This window comes from Alternaria metachromatica (genome assembly GCF_023757995.1).
Source record: "Alternaria metachromatica strain BMP 0045 chromosome Unknown scaffold_3, whole genome shotgun sequence".
Classification (NCBI taxonomy): Eukaryota; Fungi; Ascomycota; class Dothideomycetes; order Pleosporales; family Pleosporaceae; genus Alternaria; species Alternaria metachromatica.
In genome coordinates, this window is record NW_026055494.1 from 193,501 (window position 1) to 211,168 (window position 17,668).

Here is a 17,668-nt window from a genome sequence, read left to right on the forward strand (position 1 = left end):
AATCGCTATCGTACCCGCTGTAGTGTGTGGTCGCCCACATGCTGAGATCGTACTACAGAATGGGACTGCGCAGACAATATAGGCGGCTGTCACATCATAAACAAAAAAAATCAAATGCATACGGGGAGCGAGCCAGCGGGTCTCGAAGCATGCGCTTGAACATGACTTCCTTTTACCACTGCTGTACCTATCGCGGAACTCGGCCGCAGTGTGACTCCCAAGCTTACAGCATTAAGTACATAGTTCCTTCGAGATTTCATAGCAGGTACTCAGATCATGATAAAAGTTCCGGTAGCGACGCTTACCTTCTTAAAACAAGTAGCAAGACAGGTCACAACATCAGTAATCTCGTTAGAGCACTCCCAAGGAGCACGCAAGTGCTAAAAATGGTGTAGGTGAACGTGAAAGGTCGTATGCACCAATGATGCGCAGCCAAGCCTCCAATTTTCACGATGAATGCTGAGAAGGGAAACTGGTGTTGGTGATACACCTCGATTCCATCAGTGGTCGAGCTCAAATTTGAGGTCCGCGCGCTAATAACAAGCCCATCCCACTGTCCACACCTCCCTCCACTTTGAGCGACATCAGCATCATAATTCGTCCCAGACTTCAATAACAGTCAGTTGCTTATCTTCGGTAAGTAGTTGCCGCGGGCCGCTTTATCGCCTGGCGACTTTGAGAATTCTAAGCTAAGGTGGCACCAGTTGACCAGACGTGGATCATCTCGGACTTGGATCTCTTCTGTAACTTAACTTCCTCACAACAACCATCAACCTCGCGCGCATCTTCCCGCGCCACTTCATTCCATACTTCTAGTCAACCCAATCTTTTATTGCGCATTTTTGCGTCCGCATCTTCAACCCGCGTCAATTTCTGCAACCTGTTCTTGCGCTTGTCACGGCCGCCGCTCAACCTTGGCTGCCATTGTGTCTTTTTCTCGGTTCACCATGGCTCCCAACGGCCACGCGGCATCTGGAAGGAAGAGTACCCACAAGTCTAGCGACAGCTCTCCCGTTTTCTGGGAAGACAAGCATGGTCACCGGGAGTTCATGGATTGGAAAGAAGCAAATCAGAACGGTCCTTCCCCATCATACGAGGAATGGGTCGAGTCTCAAAAAATGACTGGTGGTCTCTCGCTATACTACACAGCGCTGAGCATGTTTGAGGAGTCTGATTCAACTGTAGGTCATTGTCATAATGAGCTAATTATACCGTATGCTAAAAGTTCCAGGACGAAGAGGCCCCACCTGTCAAGGCCAAACCTCAAGCCACCAAGGCTCGTGGCCAGGTTGGTCGGCCAAAGAAGAATGCGACTGCCAACGGTAATGGAGCGTCACGGGCGGCTGAGTCTGCGACACCGTCGGCCGTGGCCAACTCCGAAGACCAGAGTCCCTCCGGCAAGAAGAAGCGCAAAGCGCGGAAGAAGCCACTCGTGAGTACTCTTCGCATACCTTCGTCTAGTTACTGACAAGCATAGTCTGATGAGGTCATCGCCTCGGCGAGCGACGAAGGTGAAGCCAGTAAGGATTTGGGGGCAGAGACCGCGACGCCAACAGTACCAGCCATCGCCGTTAATGGCCAGCGCAAGTCTTCTGCTCGAAAGGCCAGGAAGAAGCCTATTGTGAGTTTCATCGTTTATTCGCTACCCAGCATGCACTAACCTGCCCATAGTCAGAAGAAACCATCTCGCCCGAAGATGAGCTAGAGGACCCGATGGAGACTACAATCGATGAGGTTGCCGCATCTGCAATCGTGTCTCCTCTTCCTGTTCGATCTGGTATGTGAATTTTGGACCCATTTTGAATGTTAATTACCCCACCTGTGTAGTTTTTTCATGTTCACCAAATACTGGCCGTGCCGAACCTCTTTGTGCTTTGACATTTCACGCGAAACATTGCTTGCTAGTCTGTTGTGTTCTTGCTAAAACATGTCACAGCTCCGAAATCGTCGACCGCAGCAACAGCGTCAGAGACACCGAAGAAGAGCCACATCCTTAAATTGAGCACCAGAAAGACACCGAAGACGAAGACTGCCGTAAGTATTCGTCTTTAGGTTCACGGTTAATTTGCTAACCTGTTCAAGTCTGAAGATTCTGCTATTGAAGGCGGAGCCGCCGAGGCAGGTGCTCACACCGAAGTCACGCCCACCAATGTCGCAGAGGCAATCGAGTTGAATGCCACATTCAACAGAACCGTCACACCCAGCGCTAGTAGTAAGATGGCTCAAGATGTTGACTCTGCTGCGGCTTCTCCAGATCCGACCACCGCGTCAGCAGGCTCCACTCGACGCGGACTACGGACACGAAAGCCAGCACAGCAGAGGCCATACTACCACGACTCGCAGCTGTTTGAGGATGTAGAGCCCACAAACGGGGACGCCCAGGAATCGAATAACACATCACCGACTGCAGAGGGCAGGAGAGCGTCGGTGGCGTCGATCAGTAGGAATATAGATGACGCCCTTCTGGCTTCGCTAGATGAAGAAGCCATGGCTTTGCTTCAAGAAGAAACGGAGCCGGAGCCTGCAAAGCCCAAGCACTTCAAGGGCAAAGGTCGGGCGTGGAAGAAAGAAGGTTCTGATGAGGACGAGGAGTTCTCTTTGGCTGCCAAGAAGAAGGCTGCTAAAGCAGCGAAGTTGAAGGCCAAAGGGCAAATCCCCAAGAAGCGGGGTAGACCCAGGAAGAGTGGTCGGTCTGAAGAGCTCATTGACGAGGAGGAAGAGGACAAAGAAGCGGTCAAGCGGAAGCGTCCACCACCGCGCAAGAGCGCGCTGTCTGAGGAAGTCATCATCGAAAGCTCCGAAGGCGAGGAAGTGAAAGAGATGGAGGTTGAGGAGTCTACAACACCCAAGTACACTCCAAACAAGTCCTACACCCCACAGGGCTTGCCGAAGTTCATGTCCAAGGACGACATTGGCACCAACGGCGACGCAGAGCTCGGCACTGATGACGAGCCGGAAGTCGCCAGTCCTTCCAAGAAAACCGCTTGAGGTAGATTTGAGGAGTTCAGTAAGCTACAACATCCTGATCAGCGGGTTCTCAGAAGCAAGCTAATGCGTTGATAGCAGACAGGCTTTACGATTGAGAGTCGACTTGGTTCCCACATTCCATTTGTCTCTTCCCTGTGTAGCATATTAAGATGGGGTGTATCACGGTGTTTGGGTAGAGCTATGGGACTATCAGAATTGCATATGTGATAGGGAGAGAGGGATGATAGCTGAGCCTGTGTAATACCCGCCTAAAGCGGGTAATAGATCGTGGTATTCACAGGTTACATACATATTATGTAGTCTGATAATCGTATCACAAGATCCGGAAGCGTACTCTGCACTATCCACTTGCCAACCAACAGACATTACAATAGCTTAGCAGCACACAGAACCTGATCAGGAAGTCCTTTACGTTTACAGAACATGTTGAGAACACCCCGGCTGTACTATTCCCCTCAGAACCTAAGACGATGCAACCTGGTGAAGTAGTACACGAGCCCAAACGCCAACCCTCCTAGATGCCCGGCATGACTTATTCGCGAGTTCGAGTCGTTGAGATAAAATCCATCGTAGACGGCATAAGCGGCAGTCATAGCCCAAAGTGGCATCGGTACGATGCCATAGATCAGCACTCTCGCGTGCGGGTTCATGCACGCTGCCACAGCGCCGATGCCCATGACGGCTCCGGAGAATCCAAGAGTCCTTGAATAGTCTCTGGCGTTAGGGCCTTCAGAACGCAACTTGTAATACCGATTGAACAAAGCGCCCACTCCTCCCGCAATCCCAGAGCCCAGAGCGATAGTCAGGTATCGCATTGGCGTTATCACAGGCGCTGCCGCTAAGAAAGAGCCCAAGAAATAAACGCTGACCATGTTCGACAATATGTGGAAGAGATCCACGTGCGTGAACGCCGCAGTGAGCAGCGACGTGTAGTTTCCGTTTCGAAATTTGTCGAGGTTCAATGTCATCGTGTCCATGAACTTTTGGTATGGCATCTGGAAGCCCTGTATAGCTTGGCTCTTAAGAAAAGCCGCGTACCCGAAGATGGCAATATTGGTACCCATGAGTCCATACAGGACAAGCTTGTTGGACTTTACTTGAGCGCTGTAGGCGTCGTATGCGCGGGAGGAGAAGAGGCGTGATCGTGGTAGATTGAGGTGTCGGGGCGTATGGGAAGGAGAGAAGAAGTGGGAGGTCATTTTTCTGGTAGTCTGGGGTGTCCTGAGCGTACGAAGGGCCCTTGAGAGGCCGAGCAAAGACGACATGGTGAGTTATGGGCTTTGAGTACGCTTTTCGGCGGCTGTTTATGCAACTGTCGAAAGACAAAACCGACACGTATGACTGATGTGGAGAGATTCAGTTATCGAATCAATAGTGTGGCCGATATGTTTCTGGCTGGAATATGCTACATTCGTCGTCAATACTCATGTTGTCATGCAGCATTACACATGAAACGTACAGCTATAGAGCGGACCTGGCGCGTGGTATCAAGTCCGAAAGCGGCAAACAGAGAAGGTGCAATGAGAATACGCCGCTATCATTGCACAGAAATCCTCAAGTTGGATAGTCAAGGATTGGATGTCGCAGACGGGGACTGAGATAGTCGCCCTGGCACCGACGTCAGAAGGGCCAATGACAAGCACGCACGGACCCTTGCCCTCCACCAGCTTCAAGTTCCTTCTGCATAAAGCGGCCCGCCCAGCTACCACAACACCACACAGACCGACCTCACTGCACAAAATTACACCATCTTCTCTGCGCTTACCCTCTCGAGGCATCTACTAACTCCTACTGTCCTCAGTAACCCCCGCGCGAACCCCCACTCGCAGACGACTCCACAAGGCGAAACCACGACATTGCGACTCTTTCGAGCCTCAATCAGCCTCTTCACAACGCACACCACCACGAGAAGCCGACACCCGAGTTGCTGCTAAACAGTCAGCACTCCCATCCCGCGCTTACCTGACCCCACTTTCTTCGGCATACACTACACGAGCCTCCACACCCAAACCCCTCACTTGCATCTGCTCTGCTCTGCCGCAAGCGTTGCACACACACCAATCGCGCCTCTATCCACACTACTAGACCTTGACGTTCCGACCAACAACCCCACCTTCGGTGGACCCACATACACAATGACTTCAGAAATCACCAACCAACTAGCGGCAACGCAGCTAAGGTGAGTCCATGTCAAACGAAGCAAGAGCTACGCGCTGACTTGTTCCCAGCGATGCTACACCATCAGGAGAGGCAAACTGGAAAGCCGGTTTGAATGCGCCAGCGAAGGATGCGCGACCGCAGACAGAGGTAGGCTATGGGCTTGGGAATCACATGTATTGGACATGAGCTAATGCTAGAGTAGGATGTTACAGCGACCAAGGGCCTTGAGTTTGAAGACTTCTTCATCAAGCGCGAGCTCATGATGGGCATTTTCGAGGCTGGATTCGAGAAGCCGTCACCAATTCAAGAAGAGACGATCCCAGTAGCCCTCACCGGCCGAGACATCCTCGCGCGAGCGAAGAACGGTACCGGAAAGACTGCCGCCTTTGTTATCCCTACCCTCGAGCGCATAAACCCGAAGAGCCCCAAGACGCAAGCTCTGATCCTCGTTCCCACCCGAGAACTCGCACTACAAACATCCCAGGTGTGCAAGCAATTGGGACAGCACCTCGGTGTAAACGTCATGGTCTCGACTGGTGGTACAGGATTGAAGGACGATATTATACGGTTGAGCGACCCCGTTCACATCATCGTTGGAACACCTGGTAGGATCCTGGATCTGGCTGGAAAGGGCGTAGCAGATCTGTCCGCCTGTCAAACATTTGTCATGGACGAGGCTGACAAGCTCTTGTCACCTGAGTTTACCCCCGTTGTAGAGCAGCTTCTTGGCTTCCATCCCAAGGACAGGCAAGTCATGCTGTTCAGCGCTACCTTTCCTATCGTAGTCAAGAGCTTCAAGGTACGTTTGACCAGCGTCTCTACGACGACAAGCTTGCTAATGCGGTACAGGACAAACACATGAACTCTCCGTACGAAATCAACCTGATGGACGAGCTGACCCTTCGCGGTATCACACAATACTACGCCTTCGTTGAGGAGAAGCAGAAGGTCCACTGTTTGAACACCCTCTTCAACAAGCTGCAGATTAATCAGTCCATCATCTTCTGCAACTCCACAAACCGTGTAGAGCTTCTTGCGAAGAAGATCACCGAACTCGGATACTCCTGCTTCTACTCGCATGCGCGCATGCTCCAGCACAACCGTAACCGCGTCTTCCACGACTTCCGCAATGGTGTATGCCGAAACCTTGTCTGTTCAGATTTGCTCACCCGCGGTATCGATATTCAGGCTGTCAACGTCGTCATCAACTTTGATTTCCCGAAGAACGCCGAGACATATCTGCATAGGATCGGTCGATCTGGTCGTTTCGGACATCTGGGTCTAGCTATTAACCTGATCAACTGGGAAGATCGCTTCAATCTTTACAGGATCGAACAGGAGCTTGGTACCGAAATCCAGCCCATCCCGCAAGTCATCGAGAAGAACCTATACGTTTACGAATCCCCCGAATCAATCCCTCGCCCTATGTCCAGCGCCCAACGTGTTCCTGGTCAAGGTCAAGGTCAGCAACAAGAACAAGATGGTGCTGCGCGCGGTAACCCCAACGCGCGAGGCGGCTTCCGTGGCGGTCGTGGTGGCGGCGGCCAGTTCCAGGGACAGCGCCGAGGTCCTCCACAAAACCAACAGAACCGTCAGCCAAACGGTCAGAACCCTCAGCGAAATCCTAGGCCACAGCCTACAGGTCCACCTCCTGCCTCGTAGAAAAGTCTGGTGGTCCCGATCTCTGCAGTGTCTTGAACCTGACGTCTAGATTACGTCTTCATGTCACGACAATTCTCTGTCAAGAGGCTGCGATATCATTTGGTTGCCTTGCATCCATATGTGTTCATTACATTTCTTTCTTTTTTCATGACTATGCGATCAGTCGCGCCGACGACGCGGTACGGAATATCTGGACTTCTGCTATCAGGTTTAACGAATCGAATCATCGGCGCAATACGGTTCTAACGATCTCGACCTTTCTACATGTACTATATACCAAGGTCTACCAGGGTCGCGTCTAGTTTTTGCTTTGCGTCGGTTGGCTGGTTTCGCCGACTTGCGTTGCTGGAGCCTTTTGCCTCTGCAGCAGAGTGCACTGTCTCCAGTTCTGCGCGCTCTCAGTCTTCAGTTCTCACTTCCATCCTCTTTTCAACAGCATTTGGCGGTTAGGTATAGTCTTTTCAAAAGCCCAGTCCTCCTTGTATAGAGGATTGCGATTGGGGACGATCTTCTTCGGTACGACTATACCCTGTTCACGACGCTACTGGATATGTGTAGCTCCATCGAGCTATTCTACGTCTCCATTGACGGCACTTTATCACTTCCATGTCTGGTTCTTGACAGCAATTACTGTCTATGGCCATACAACTACATTCTCACCCTACTCGATGCGATGCTACACCTTGTCGCATGTCATTACGCTATGGGCTCTAGCGGCCCTCCTCCCTCCCCTAGGGTACCGCACCTACTCGGCGCTACGATTTAGCTCCCTTCAAGCCTAGTCATCTTGTGCTTTGTACAGCAAGCCCAAGACCAGATCAGACTGGATCTATACTTCCGATGCAGTCACACGAATACCTTAGGATATGCAACATCTCGTCCATGTTTGCGACGATATGCTGTCGACTCTGCGGGTCTCGTGTGGTGGAAGTATTCCCAACAAGAAGAGATAACAAGACACGTTATCGCAACAAGAAAAGAAGAAAAAGCCTTTGAGGACATGATTGAAGGACTTCTGGATGACGGTCACAATTTGCGATGAGCACGGCATTCTTTGCTCCCTCGTCGCCGCGACTACCATACTGATCACGCGATACTGTTCTGGCATCGTGTTGAAGCTGCGTTAAGATAGCCCCAGATCCTCTCAATGCGAATACACTCTCCTCAAGCCATATTTCCCTGGTGTGTTGTAGCTTGTCTCCTTCAAGATAGCAAGCTTGTTTGTCGTAAAGTGAATCCGAGCTATGTGACACATATTGCTTTCCCATCACCGTTCCCAAAGCCGTCAATGCGTTGGCAAGAACATTGAGGCACGAATTTGCGCCCTACGATCAACATCTGAAGAATGGAGCGACATTCACTGGGTCGATAATTAATTCTCCTAGCTAAAAGACCATCGCTTGTCTATAGACGGCCTGATTCAGTCACTTGAAGATTTGCTGACGGAAACTGGCTAATTGATACATCGATTCTGGTGCTCAAGTTGTTCTGCTCTCGTTCCTGACTCCGTGGTGTCCGTATGCTTTGCGTGATCCGATCCCATACCACTATACGATGTACAGTTGACTACCCTTCTGGTTCATGTTTTGTCCAACGCGACTTCCAAAGTATGTGTTATCTTCCCATCACAGCTGTCTCTTTGCATCTCGACCTATCATCAAGAGAAACATCAGCATCGCCAAGGTGACACTGTATGTACTTGAGCGTACAAAAGCATAGATCAGATCTCCTGGCAGTCTACTTTGCTTTGTAATGTTGTGAAGCTTCAGTTTTTACACCAATGTAGACGGCGAACATCCATTGACTTGTTTATACGCACTTGCCAACCCCACACGTGTCCATATCATGTATTTTACGATACACGAATAGTTTGCTGAACATCAAACGCCGTCTTCTGCTTGTCGTCAGAACGCATATATGGCTGGTTCTTAGACCAACCTAGAACTGTTCTCGATAGACTCCACGATGGTCAGCCACTTTGAACGCTACCACCTACTTTCCCTCATCAAAGACAATGCACGCCTACTCTACGGCCCTGGATATACTTACTACATTACTACCTCCCGCGACAGCACTAACACTGCTCAGGCAAAGCTGTTTGGATATAACGTTAACGGAATTGGTGGACAAGTGCTACGTGTCGGGAATGCTGCGAATAGAGATATGGAACAAGCATTGGTGAATCTTCACGTGCAGTTGATGACACAAGTCTCTGTGATAACTGGTAAGTCAATCAAATGTTGAGTCGTCAGAACAAAAGGCTAACATCTTCTTTCTAGCACGCTATCCCGAGGGGACGACGTTCAAGGTTGAGCTCTACGAGCCTCAGCTGAAGAAGCCTCCAAGTGCTGTAGAACAGTAACCGGACACCAAACATAGTTTGGGGACGGAGCAATATTTGGACATTATCAAAGGAAATAGCTTATAGATATTGTCTCGCATTTAGAGTTTGATACCAAGCAAGTAGCTTAGCTAGCTTGTTACTCAAGATAATTTCTGTACTCTAGAAACCCACAGCCACACCAGGCCTTCTCTTCTCGATCCCCAAAACCATATCCACATACTTCCTGTTCAGAGCTTCCTTCTTCCGCGCAGCAAGCAGCGACGCGCTCTTGAGTACGTTCTTGATTTGACGACCGTTGAGCTCCACGCTTGCCAATTCCTCCAAATCCTGATCCTTCCATCCCTCCAAGCCGCCCAAGCTCTTCAAGAAGTTTTGCCAGATGCTCTTGCGAGAGGAAGAAGTGAGATCAGGATAGGCCATGCTGATGTGAATACGGGACTGGAAGGCAGCATCGATGTTGTCAACACGATTGGTGGTCAAGAACAGCATGCCTTCGTAGTACTCCAACACACGCAGGAAGATGGACACGAGCTTGTTTCGCTCTAGGTCGTGCGTACTGCGTGCTTCGAGGAAGACGTCGCATTCATCGAGAAGAAGGACGGCGTTCCATTTGGATATCATCTCGAGGATGTTGGTGAGCTTGCTCTCGACTTGGTCGGGGTCGATACCCAAGTCGCCGGCGGACATCATAAACAAGGGAGCGCGCATGTGCTCGGCTACAGACTCTGCTGTAAGGGTCTGGAAGGTGTCAGTACCTTGGAACCATTGTGTTTCGTTCAAAAAGCGGGGAGATTTGTAGGGCGACTTACCTTGCCAACTCCGGGAGGGCCGCTGAGCAGAGTAATATGGCCACGGCCTTTTCCGCTGATAATGTCGTCGAATTTGCACTGGCTCATGGCTTGCGATTCGGCAAACGCAAGAATGAGCTCCTTCTGGTCTTGAGGGAGAACGAGCGAAGCAAAGGCATTGTCATTGAACTTGATGTCTTCGATGAGATCAAGGTAGAAAAACAGCCACTGCTTCTTCTTGAGCGAGTAGCCCCGGACTCTAGGCAAGCATAGAAGGTGGTGGTCCTCGGTGAGGCGTAGACGTTCTTCCTTGTCTTGCTTGCCAAACACGTACGTCATCTCCGTCGGGTCTTGGATTTCGAGCTTCTCAGCGACGGCTTCAGGACCAGAGGCGCATTCTTTTGCGCTGAGAGGATCGACTCGGTTGATGGAGCGGGGAGAGAAGCGTTGGAAGCTGTCCGAGTCAATAATGATACGACCGGTGCACATGTACGGTGCCTCATTGCCCTCCCTGTCCCATCCAATCGCGAAGCCATCGTATGCCTTGTAGTGACTGCCAGCAAGTGCTTCAAACTTCTTACCACGGCTGATCAGCGCTTCTCTGACTTTGACTTCATGAGGATGGAATGACAATGGGAAGGCTGTCAAGCCCAGTATGGGAGCAGTGCCATGAAACTCTCGAACTCGAATAGTCTGGGCAGTACGACCGAAAGTGCTGCCGTTCCAGTCGATGGCCTCAAGGTTGATCTGGTAAATCCTACCGCACTGCGTATTGGCGTAGGAGCCTGACTTCAATTTGTAGACCCCATACGCTCCATTGTGAGAGTTGGAGTAGATGAGGGCGCCGGGCTGATACATGATCCAGATGTGATCGAATGTTACGATACCATGGCTGATATAGTCCTCGAATGTCTTGATGACGTCCTTGAGCTCAGAGGAAAGAACTTCGTAGAGTAGCTCAACGTGTTCAGCAGTTGTGGCATCGAGATCTTTTCTGCTTTTGTACTCAAGTAGCTGAGCCCATCGATGAACGAAAGGAGTGAATGGCGCCTCGAACTCCAGTCGTTTCAATTCACAATGGATGGCTGGGTAATCCTTCAGAACTTCAGCAAGAGCAGTCTTGAGCCAAGGCGACTGGATGATGATTGAGTGGATCTTGTATTTCCTGCGGGAGTCGTCTGACTTGAGCAGACGAGTGATGAGAGCGTGTTGGGCCGTCTCTTCATTCTCAGCAGGGTCTGCGACATCCTCAGGTTCCTGCTCAGTCCAACTCCACTGTTTGTTCTTGTCCCGCGGGCCTTGATAGAAGTTCTTGAAGGATGCAAGAGAACCTTCTGGCGCGAATTCCGTAGTGCCATTCGTGTCCTTTACACCGTTGGTGGGAGTCTCGCCGGGCATGATGGCGGTCTTCAATGAAGACAAAAAAAAGCACGTAGATGAAGTGAAAAGGGTTATGAGTTACGAGACTGAAGATATTGCTTCTGTACTCGACATAGCAATAGACATGATGAGAGGTACCTTTACTTTATACACCAAACCGGCCTGCAGGCACCAGCTTTACCTGCAAGAATCATGCTATTCACCCTTTTCAGGCGTTCCAATTCAACATGAATACAGCAGCGGTTACAGCCTTGACAGTGCAACCACATGGACGATGGACAATGCTGAGTGGCCATGATAGCGATACTAGGTAACCATGGGGGAGGTGGCGCAAGGCGTACAATGGCTGGACCCGAGCAGCGGTGCCTAGATGTGGCAAAGTGCTGATATCCGGTGAAGTCGCGAGTCTTGTCTCAGATGGAGTCATAGGTGACTCAGGCAAGTGCAGTCCTCAAGTCATACCTGCAGCGGATGGGATGCTTGGCGCGGAGAAGATGCGGAGGTGCAAGGACGCGCTAGGACAGTGAGCATTGCGCAAGTGCACCAGGCCATGATTCGAGCCACCTCCCACCATGTCCAAGGAAGATGAGCCTTCATACATCGACTATGAGGCCTTCCTCGATCCAGACTTCTCGGCGACGTCATTCGCCAACACGCTCGTCCTCTCGACTAACAACCCCTCCGACACCCCGCTAGATCTGTCAACACCGCTGTCGCGCGTGCTCTTCGATGTGCAGGAAGTCGACACACATATCGATACCCTGACCACCAAGTCGGCACTGCCGCTGCTGGAACACACACGAGACCATGCCGAATCGAGCGGACGCATACTGCACGAGGTGGAGGGACAGGTTGCCAGCTTGACCGAGTCGTACAAGACCCTAGAGAAGGAAGTCATTGAGCGCTACGAGGTCGCTGAGCAGGTGCGATTGACAGCAGAGAGACTTTGCGAGACTGTCAAGCTCGGTCGAGCTGTCGCGCGATGTCTCATGCTAGGCAGACAGCTCGAGGTGCGCATGTCGGAGCTGGGCGGTGTCGGCAGCGCAAGGAGGGAGGATCACAGGGCTATGGTACGCTCGGCAGACACGATACTGTCGCTGCGCCAGCTTCTGGCAGCCTCTAAACCAGGCGAGGAGAGTGAGGGCCTGGACAAGGTCAACGTGGTGAACACGCTTAAGAACGAGCTCGTCAACCCAGGCGAGCGCAGCATATCATCGCGCGCTCAGCAGGTAGTCAAGGAGTTCTCCATGTCCTCGCTACTATCCTCATCAGGTCAAACATCGGCATCCACCTTTTCGCAAACCGAAGACACCAAGTCGAGAACCACGTCCGCGCTGCTCACCCTCTACCTCCTCTCGTCGGTATCGACCAAAACCACGACCGAGACCTTCGAACCGACCCTTATGCTCAATGCACTACAAGACTACCTCCAGACCCAGCTGAAGTCATCCCTCGCATCCCTCGCGCGCGCCTTGGGCCAGCTTCCTACGCTAGACCGCACCCTCCTCGAGATATCCGCGCGATGCCAAAACATCGTCGCACTACAATCCCTCCTCGAAAGCATCAAGCCACCCGCGCACCCTCTACTCGACGCCGCGCGTACCCCGAATTTCTCCAACTTTCTCCAACCCCTCCTCCAAGCCCTCGATACTTCGTCATTACCCAGCTACTTCTGGAGGACGCTCGCCTCCAATATGGCGCCGAGAGTGCAGGAGCTCATGAACAAGGGCGGTGTATCTGCGAGGACGCTGAGGAGTAATAAGACTGCTGTTGGGGACTCGGTGAAGGAATGCGTGAGTCGTGGTAGTCAGTTACCCGGGGCGTTATCGAACAAGGGTGTTGCTGTGACTTGGGAGAGGGAGGCTGCTGTCATGGTTAGGAGTGTGACGGGGCCGATTAAATGAATAGACACATGAATACTATGAGAAACTCCCTATGCGTAGTATCTGGAGGCATTGACGCATGGGTCTCACAGGACGTGTTCATATTATTAACATCACATATCATACTCAGTTTTACATCACATATAATCGAAAGCAGGCTCAACAATGATGATGAAGATAAAACCGGAACTCCATTAGCTAACGCTACCCATGGTCCCAAGTAAGAAAACGAGAACCTTGTCATTCCCCCATGTAATCATAACCATTTTGTACGCATATACCTCAGCATGTATGAAAAGTGATCAAATGCTGAAAGGGGTACTGGTACACGTGAAAGCGCCGACATAACCAAAGAAACTCAGGAAGCGAGTCATTTACAACTCGTCCTTGACGCTCGAGGCAGAGGCCGAAGCCTCAGATGCCGCCGATGAGACAGAGTCGGTGACCTCAGAGGCAGCAGACTTGACAGACTTGGTAGCTTCAGAGGCGGCTGAGGAGGCTGAGTCGGAAGCGACAGAGGCGCCAGACTTGACGGTCTCGGTACCCTCTGAAGCGGCGGAAGCAGCAGAGTCGGTGGCGGAAGAGGCACTGGCCTTGGCGGATTCGGTAGCATCTGCGGCGGACTTAGCGGCAACTTCGGAGGCGGCCATGGCCTGTTCAGCGAGCTTTTCAGTCGTACCTTCGACGGCCTCGCCAATGCTGGCCTCGGCCTTGTGTGATCCGTTCTCCTGGATGAACTGGACGAGGTCCTCGACAGTGCGGGAACCAGAGTAGTCAACTGGGGAGTCCTTCTTGCCAGCGGGGAAGAGCTTGATGGTGGGGAAACCCTGGATCTCATCGGGAACGTCGTTGGCGGTGGCGTCAACCTTGGCGATGGTCACAAGCTTGGAGAGCTCATCAGAAGCGTAGAGCTGGCCGAGCTCCTCGTACTTGGGAGCAAGAGCCTTGCAGTGACCGCACCAGGGAGCGTAGAACTCAACGAGAACGTCCTTGTCGTTGTTGAGGACGACATCCTTGTAGTTGTGGGCGACGATGGTGGTGACGGGGCCGTCGTTGGACTCGGGAATGGGCTCAGACTTGATGCTGGGCTCGACCTTGCCAGCGAGGAAGTCGTCGACGAACTTGCCAATCTCCTTCTCGGTGATCTTGGCCTCCTGGTCGTAGGGGAACTTCTCGTTCTTCTCGGTGCGCTGGATAGCGAAAGCGGGCCAGGTGCCGACCTTCAGGTTGAGGTTACCAGCGTGCTGGCCGAAGGACTTGGCGTCGATGGTGGCGAAGTTGATCTCGCCCTTGTGCTTAAGAGCGAGGGGCTTCAGCTCTTTGGCGAACTCCTCGCGCTCCTCGGGAGTCTCAGCGAAGATGTATGCGAGAGGAAGGCCAGCGGCCATGTATCCGGCGTAGGTCTCGGGGCCGACCTCACCAATGAGAGGGGTAGAGGCGACCTTGGCGAAATCGCGGATGGCGTCCGCATCGAAGGTCTCGGTGAAGACGTCCTTGCCGTCGTCGAAGGACTTGTAGAGGACGAGGCCGGGCTGCTTGACACCCTCAGCCTTGGCAAGGGCGGCGTCGTTGGTGGCTCCGAAGAGGAAGTTGTCGCGGAGACCGTTGGCGACCGAGGTGAAGGTCTCGTTGGAGGCCTTGTCGTCGGCGGCGAAGTAGGCGACGAGGACGACCTTGTCGGCGATCTTGAACTCCTCGAGAGTGTCCTTGGTGACGTCGGAGACGGCGGGGAGAGCCTGCTTGGTCATGTACGAGATCAAGCTGTCGGCCTTGCGCTGTCCACCGTAGGGCGAGACATTCTCGGGGCCGCGGAAGACCTTGAGGGTGGGGTAGCCCTCAACGCCGTACTCCTGGCACAGATCCTGCTCCTCTGTGCAGTCGACCTTGACGAGGGCGATGTCCTTCTCCTTAAGTGTGGTAGCCGCCGTCTCGTACTCGGGAGCAAGTGCTTTGCAGTGGCCGCACCATGGCGCGAAGACTGTAGAAATGGTTAGTTCTGCAATTGTGTATTTGAGGGCTTGAGTAGTTCAGAACTGCTTACACTCTGCAAGGACGAGGTCGTTCTCCTCGATGAAGCTCTTGAAGTTGTCGGTCTTCAGTTGCTTGACATCAGATGCGGCGGCGACGGCCGCAAAGAACGCAGCGCAGACAGTCGTGTACTTCATTTTGCTGTGCTTGTATGTGGTTGAAGTTGGGTAGGCACGACGAATTGGGGTAGAAGTAAGAGAGGACAGCGGTAGAGGAGCGATTTATATTCCAAGTGGATGGCTGTGACTTTCGAGCAACTGTGTTCACACCAGCTTAGCGCTAGAGCGGCATGGTCCCTGCGCCTCCACCCATTTTCACCGCATTGAGAGACCACGTTGAACTTACCACCCACTGCACTTACCCGCCCCATGCCTGTACCCACCTTTGTCCAGCATTTCCCTAGCACTTTCGCCGCCGCCCCTCTACATCTCACTCACATCGCTTGGTCTCCCGACCGCTTGCAGTTAGCTTGCAGTTCCTGCCGATCCCAGTGCATATTATTAATCTGTGTTCACTTTCTACTTGCCATTCCCAACTGCGGCCAGTATCAGCTTCTGAGGACAGGTGTTGCTTCACTCGGGTCATTCCAACCTGATTCATTCGGTGTGGCTCGTATCATTTCAATCGGCCCTCAACTAGTGGTGTACCCAGGTAGTCCTGGTAATGCCGACCGACCCGTGGGCAATCGCTTCCCTACTTGGCAAAAGTTCTAAAATGGGTTCGCTGGGTACTCACCAAATGTTCAAGGTCTGGAAGGCTCGCTTTTTATCAATTCTGGCGCATGGGGTACTCGCAATGTGTGTCGAGAGGAAACGTGGTCGTGTGAGATCTTACCGCGGAACACTTCCGTTCTTATCTTATCTAAAAAAGCACATCGCCATCACTGAACGCGAGATGTGTTCTTAGAACCGTAATCAACAACGAAATCAGAGTCAATTGATGATTACAAACCTACGCAGCAGTAGCGACCGTTTGACTTGCATCCTTCGCTTCATCTATCCCCGCTCCTTCCTTCAACTTGCGCATCCTCTCCTCCTCCTTCCTCTTCATCTCTTCTTGAATTCGCAATCGCTCGGGGATAACTGGCTGCCTCTTTCCAGTAATCTTGAACCCCTCAATCCGGTCCTTGCCCAACGCCTTCATAGTCTTGCGCTCCACCGCGCTGTAGTTTCCATCGACACGATCAAACACAAAAGGCTCCTTGACGGACACCGGTGGGTTGGTAATGACGCGGACTTGACGAAGTTGGTTGTTGGACGCTGAGTGCAGCATCAGCGGATGCAAAAGGTAGACGTCGCCAACGACACCGGTGGCTTCCACGAAAGCCTCATCGGGCATACTGGCAGCTAGGTCGTTGAACCACTTCAGTCCTTGCTCTTGTACAAACTCCGGGTTTTGCGCTCTTGGCGTCATCCTTGGGCTGACTCCGTCAGGATTCTCGTATAGATGTTTCGCCACAGTGGGAATGGCGGCAGGACAAATGTAGGTTCCACCACCCCCTGGAGCGATGTCTGACCATAGCGGGATGACCAGAAGCGCTTGCTCAGGTGAATCGAGGTAGTGAACAAAGAAGTCTCCGTCGACGTGCCAGCCAGGCAGCTCTTGAGGGCGTACCACTTTGTTGTGACCCTCTGGCGTTCCGAGGTTTACGATGAAGCCATCTTTCCAAGTCGATGCGTTAGAATCAACGCGGTCGCTGCCACCCACAAGGTTGCAAATTCCAGCCCAGGCTTTTGGTGCAAACTCTTCGACAGAGAATTCGTTGAAGAAGGGCATGTTTGTTCGCTCGGTGTGCCTGTATCGGCATGTCAACGTCTATTGAAGGCTACAAGTAAATAGTTATAATTGAAAAAGAAACGCATACCATGTCGACTTGTCTTTGGGATCCATACCCAATCGTGTCCAGAGCGTTTCCTGTAGTCCTTCTGCTTGCTCCCTTGTGAAGCAGTTGCTCAACTTCAACCATCCATTCTCCAGAAAGAAGTCAATTTGCTCTTGCGAGAGCTTGTATTGCTCCTCTGCATTGGCCATTGTGCCGTATAATAGTTTATTTGAGTATCGTATGTACTACGATATTATCTTGGTTTGGTCGATGTGGTAGAATTGCAAGACTTGTGTCTGGTACAGGAAACAAGATCAAGCTTATATGTCGTAAGTGAACATTCAAGAACGTATTTATGCGCGTGGGAATCGATTTCCTATTACCGCCCTCATGCGATTCTTAACGCCACCGACGGTAGGCGTAATGCTGCTAACGGCAGTAATGCCAATTTATCCGGTGGACGATTAGCCATGTGCCCGTTCAGGGTGCTACACGTGCCGTCCCCAGAAGTGCAAGCCCTGGAGATATCCTGCGGGGCAAGCTGTTTGGGGAAGCCGGCGGGGAATCCTCTCGTACTAACGAGAACATCGGAAATCCCAAGGCCCGCTGTTAC

General features: G+C 52.0%; 6 protein-coding genes across 6 annotated transcripts; 3 read left to right on the plus strand and 3 right to left on the minus strand.

The window, feature by feature from the left end:
• Positions 1–947: 947 nt before the first annotated feature.
• J4E83_001711 (uncharacterized protein) lies at positions 948–2,988 on the plus strand (the record flags this gene model as incomplete). Its single annotated transcript, XM_049328665.1, has 6 exons — positions 948–1,181; positions 1,232–1,432; positions 1,478–1,621; positions 1,672–1,777; positions 1,937–2,034; positions 2,083–2,988. The coding sequence occupies 6 exons, from the start codon at positions 948–950 to the stop codon at positions 2,986–2,988; spliced, it is 1,689 nt and encodes a 562-aa protein (XP_049191637.1).
• A 2,135-nt stretch (positions 2,989–5,123) lies between these two features.
• DHH1 (DExD/H-box ATP-dependent RNA helicase dhh1) lies at positions 5,124–6,810 on the plus strand (the record flags this gene model as incomplete). The annotated part of the gene is made up of 4 exons (XM_049328666.1): positions 5,124–5,167; positions 5,217–5,295; positions 5,351–5,947; positions 5,998–6,810. The coding sequence occupies 4 exons, from the start codon at positions 5,124–5,126 to the stop codon at positions 6,808–6,810; spliced, it is 1,533 nt and encodes a 510-aa protein (XP_049191638.1).
• A 2,503-nt stretch (positions 6,811–9,313) lies between these two features.
• On the minus strand, positions 9,314–11,340 carry J4E83_001713 (uncharacterized protein; the record flags this gene model as incomplete). The annotated part of the gene is made up of 2 exons (XM_049328667.1): positions 9,314–9,892; positions 9,964–11,340. The coding sequence occupies 2 exons, from the start codon at positions 11,338–11,340 to the stop codon at positions 9,314–9,316; spliced, it is 1,956 nt and encodes a 651-aa protein (XP_049191639.1).
• A 554-nt stretch (positions 11,341–11,894) lies between these two features.
• Positions 11,895–13,226, plus strand: J4E83_001714 (uncharacterized protein; the record flags this gene model as incomplete). The annotated part of the gene is made up of 1 exon (XM_049328668.1): positions 11,895–13,226. One exon carries the CDS (start codon positions 11,895–11,897, stop codon positions 13,224–13,226), a length of 1,332 nt encoding a protein of 443 aa, XP_049191640.1.
• Positions 13,227–13,579: 353 nt separating this feature from the next.
• Positions 13,580–15,370, minus strand: J4E83_001715 (uncharacterized protein; the record flags this gene model as incomplete). Its single annotated transcript, XM_049328669.1, has 2 exons — positions 13,580–15,183; positions 15,247–15,370. 2 exons carry the CDS (start codon positions 15,368–15,370, stop codon positions 13,580–13,582), a joined length of 1,728 nt encoding a protein of 575 aa, XP_049191641.1.
• Positions 15,371–16,184: 814 nt separating this feature from the next.
• Positions 16,185–17,264, minus strand: J4E83_001716 (uncharacterized protein; the record flags this gene model as incomplete). The annotated part of the gene is made up of 2 exons (XM_049328670.1): positions 16,185–17,028; positions 17,098–17,264. The coding sequence occupies 2 exons, from the start codon at positions 17,262–17,264 to the stop codon at positions 16,185–16,187; spliced, it is 1,011 nt and encodes a 336-aa protein (XP_049191642.1).
• Positions 17,265–17,668: the final 404 nt, after the last annotated feature.